At 34.6% G+C, this 2,846-nt stretch overlaps 1 protein-coding gene across 1 annotated transcript; it reads right to left on the reverse strand.

The window, feature by feature from the left end:
• Window positions 1-819: 819 nt before the first annotated feature.
• Window positions 820-1,449, reverse strand: LOC142318500 (uncharacterized). Its single transcript, XM_075355075.1, has one exon. The coding sequence runs from the start codon at window positions 1,447-1,449 to the stop codon at window positions 820-822; it is 630 nt and encodes a 209-aa protein (XP_075211190.1).
• Between the last annotated feature and the right edge of the window lie 1,397 nt (window positions 1,450-2,846).

The raw sequence follows: 2,846 nt of genomic DNA on the forward strand, positions 1-2,846 counted from the left end.
AATCATGGTCTCTCCTTTTGATTATCTTTTGAAGGAAAAATCGTTATTATCCATTGAAAAAATGGAAGAAAGTTTTTTAAAGTTTCCTCTTTATTATTCATGCTCTTCATCCGTAGAATGTTCAGAACCCTCCTCAAGGTTCAAGTCATTTCTTTTCAGAACGGGATCTTTGTTTTCCACAAGATCCAAGTCTGTGACGAATACGTCGAGTAATCATTTAATGAAGTGTTTTCCCAGTATTCAGAGAATAGAGTAACAAAGTTGGATGTCAGCAAAGGTTTCTTTTTATTAATGTTTTTTTAGCTTGTGTAAATCTAGATTTAAAATATTCTCTGCAATTGCCATTCGCAGTTGAGTAAATTCCGAATATTTACTTACTGACATCATTCCTTTTCGATTTCAAGTTATTTTCGTAGAGTAATATACTTTTAAAATTGTAGGTATTTTGTGTGGGAAGTCTTGAATCTCTTCCTGAATGTTGTCTATCGATTCAATGTTATCTACAAATCTAATCGTTTTGTAACATCATTATTTTACGTGATAATATTTGACTTAATACAAAATTTTCTTTTCTGTACAATCTCTTATGCTCGTTTTTCTTTTGAAGTTATATTCTATTAAATATTCTAGTTACCAAAAATATATTTTCAAGAAATTTTAATAGAATTATTTTGAAAGCTGTGTTAATAACAACAATAATGTAACAATATTGATAATTTTCTGGCAAATTATAATTCATTTAAATATATTTGAACTTCTTTAAAAAGAAGAATATTTTCAATAACGTATAATTTCTTTTATTATAAACTAGCTGCCCTGTCACGCTTCGCTGTGGCACAGCGAAGTTTCTGCGACGTTTATCAATCGATCGTTTCTTCGATGGAGTACAATATCTCTAGGTTGGAACTGATCTCCGACTATGACAATTGCTACTTCGTCTATAGTTGGAGCATTATATCTCCGGACATGTTCTCCAGCGGGCGTTTTGTCTGCGTAAATGACAATCTTGTGGGTATCTGATGGCATCATATCGATTGCCGTTTTGAACAAACGCACCAAATTTTTCCTTTCGTGAAGGAGCTTCTGTAGCTGCGAAATAATGGATCTTCTTAGCGAGGTATGTATTCCACAACGTGCATCGACTTCATCTCTATCATCACCGATGAAGTACATTTGAAGGAATTTACGGTCACTATCTGGGAACGGGAGCAGGGAGCCAGCTTTTTGATATATTTGACCTTTGATTTTAAAAGTTGGCATGAATTGAGTCGTCACGGTTTCCGAAACAAATGACGTCATTTGGAAGCAAGAGTTATATTTCCTGATGTTCGATAGGAAATGCTTCGATTCAGCGGTAGATCCGGCAAGTAGAGTTTTCAATGGCTCTGGTGGTGCATCAAGTTGGCAATTTGATTTTTCCGCCGGCGCAACACATCCCTTTCGTTTCATTATTAAACGTTAGAGCCTGACAGTAGGTACAGAAGTGACTCATCTGGCCAATAACAACATGCCGACTTGAACTATAATCAACAGCTGGATTGTACCGAAACGCAAGACGATTGTATTGTAGATTCAGATCAGCTGTTCTTTGGATTCGTGTTTCAGCTATCCTCATCCTGTCCCGTTCATTCCGTTGAGAACGAACCAAATCTGTTGCTGCAGAACGCGACTGACGTGCTCGTAATCGTGCATTCTCAACCCTGGCTGCTCGTCTTTCTGCTGGTTCCACGTTACGTATCTGGATGGTGTTTAGTCTGTTCCTCTCTCGTACGGATGCCCGCTCTTCCTCAGTCATATTCGAAAGCCGTCTTCTTAATCCTTCTGTGTGGCGAGTGCGACGGCCCAAATTCGATTTTCTGCAAGGCATTATTTCGGTTTTCACTGGAATAGAAGGAAGTGATAAGATTATAACCTCGTATGGCTCTCACAGCTCTAGGTTGAAAACCATGACAGAAAGGACAAAAAGTTTAATAACGAAAATTTTCATTTTGAAAAGGCCAAAAAAATTTCTTTAACATTTTTTCACCTATCTCTCATGGGTCTCATAGTTGCAGCTCGACAACAATGAGATACAGGACAGACAGTATTTAAAAGTGGCTAAAAATTAATAATATTAACTAAATACATGAATTTAAATAAATAAGTAAAATATTAGTTAAATAATAATTATAAAAAATTAATATTTTTTATGACCATCTCTCATATAAAACACAACCTCTACTTACGATTTGGTGAAAGGCCCAGCTCAATCACGACACGATCACACAAAAGTACCTCGATTACAGTGAATATTTAATTCAGACAAAAGTGAATATTTAACCTAACAAAGGATTTTTTGGTCATTATGTAGGGATATTATTTTCTGTGTATTGGTTATTTCGACTTTTTTTGTTTGCATAGTCTTAAGTCTATCTGGGCTATAAGATGTTTTAGCTATAAAATACAGAGGTTTTACCTGTTAAATATAATTCAAAGAAATTTGTTACTTAATCAATTGTGATTTTGTTTACATTGGCAACGGCCATACTGGCTCTTTGTGATTGGTCGTCAGCAGCCATCTTGCATTGATCTGATTGGTTTTCCTTTGTTTACATTTCCAAGTTAAAAATGTACAAATTAAAAATAGATAGATAGATTTATTAAAAATAGATGAAAACAATCTTTGATGCGGGTTATATATCGTGCTAAAATTTGAGTTCAATCGGGGCAGAACATTTTGAGTTTTTGAAGCCGTAGACAAACGAACTTAACATTTTTATATATATAGATTGTTTCAATTTGTTTAATAGATTGTTGTTTTATTCCTTTTTAGCTATCTAGAAAGAAATACGTAGTGTATTTTAAAC

This window comes from Lycorma delicatula, chromosome 1 (genome assembly GCF_047948215.1).
Source record: "Lycorma delicatula isolate Av1 chromosome 1, ASM4794821v1, whole genome shotgun sequence".
Lineage (NCBI taxonomy): Eukaryota > Metazoa > Arthropoda > Insecta > Hemiptera > Fulgoridae > Lycorma > Lycorma delicatula.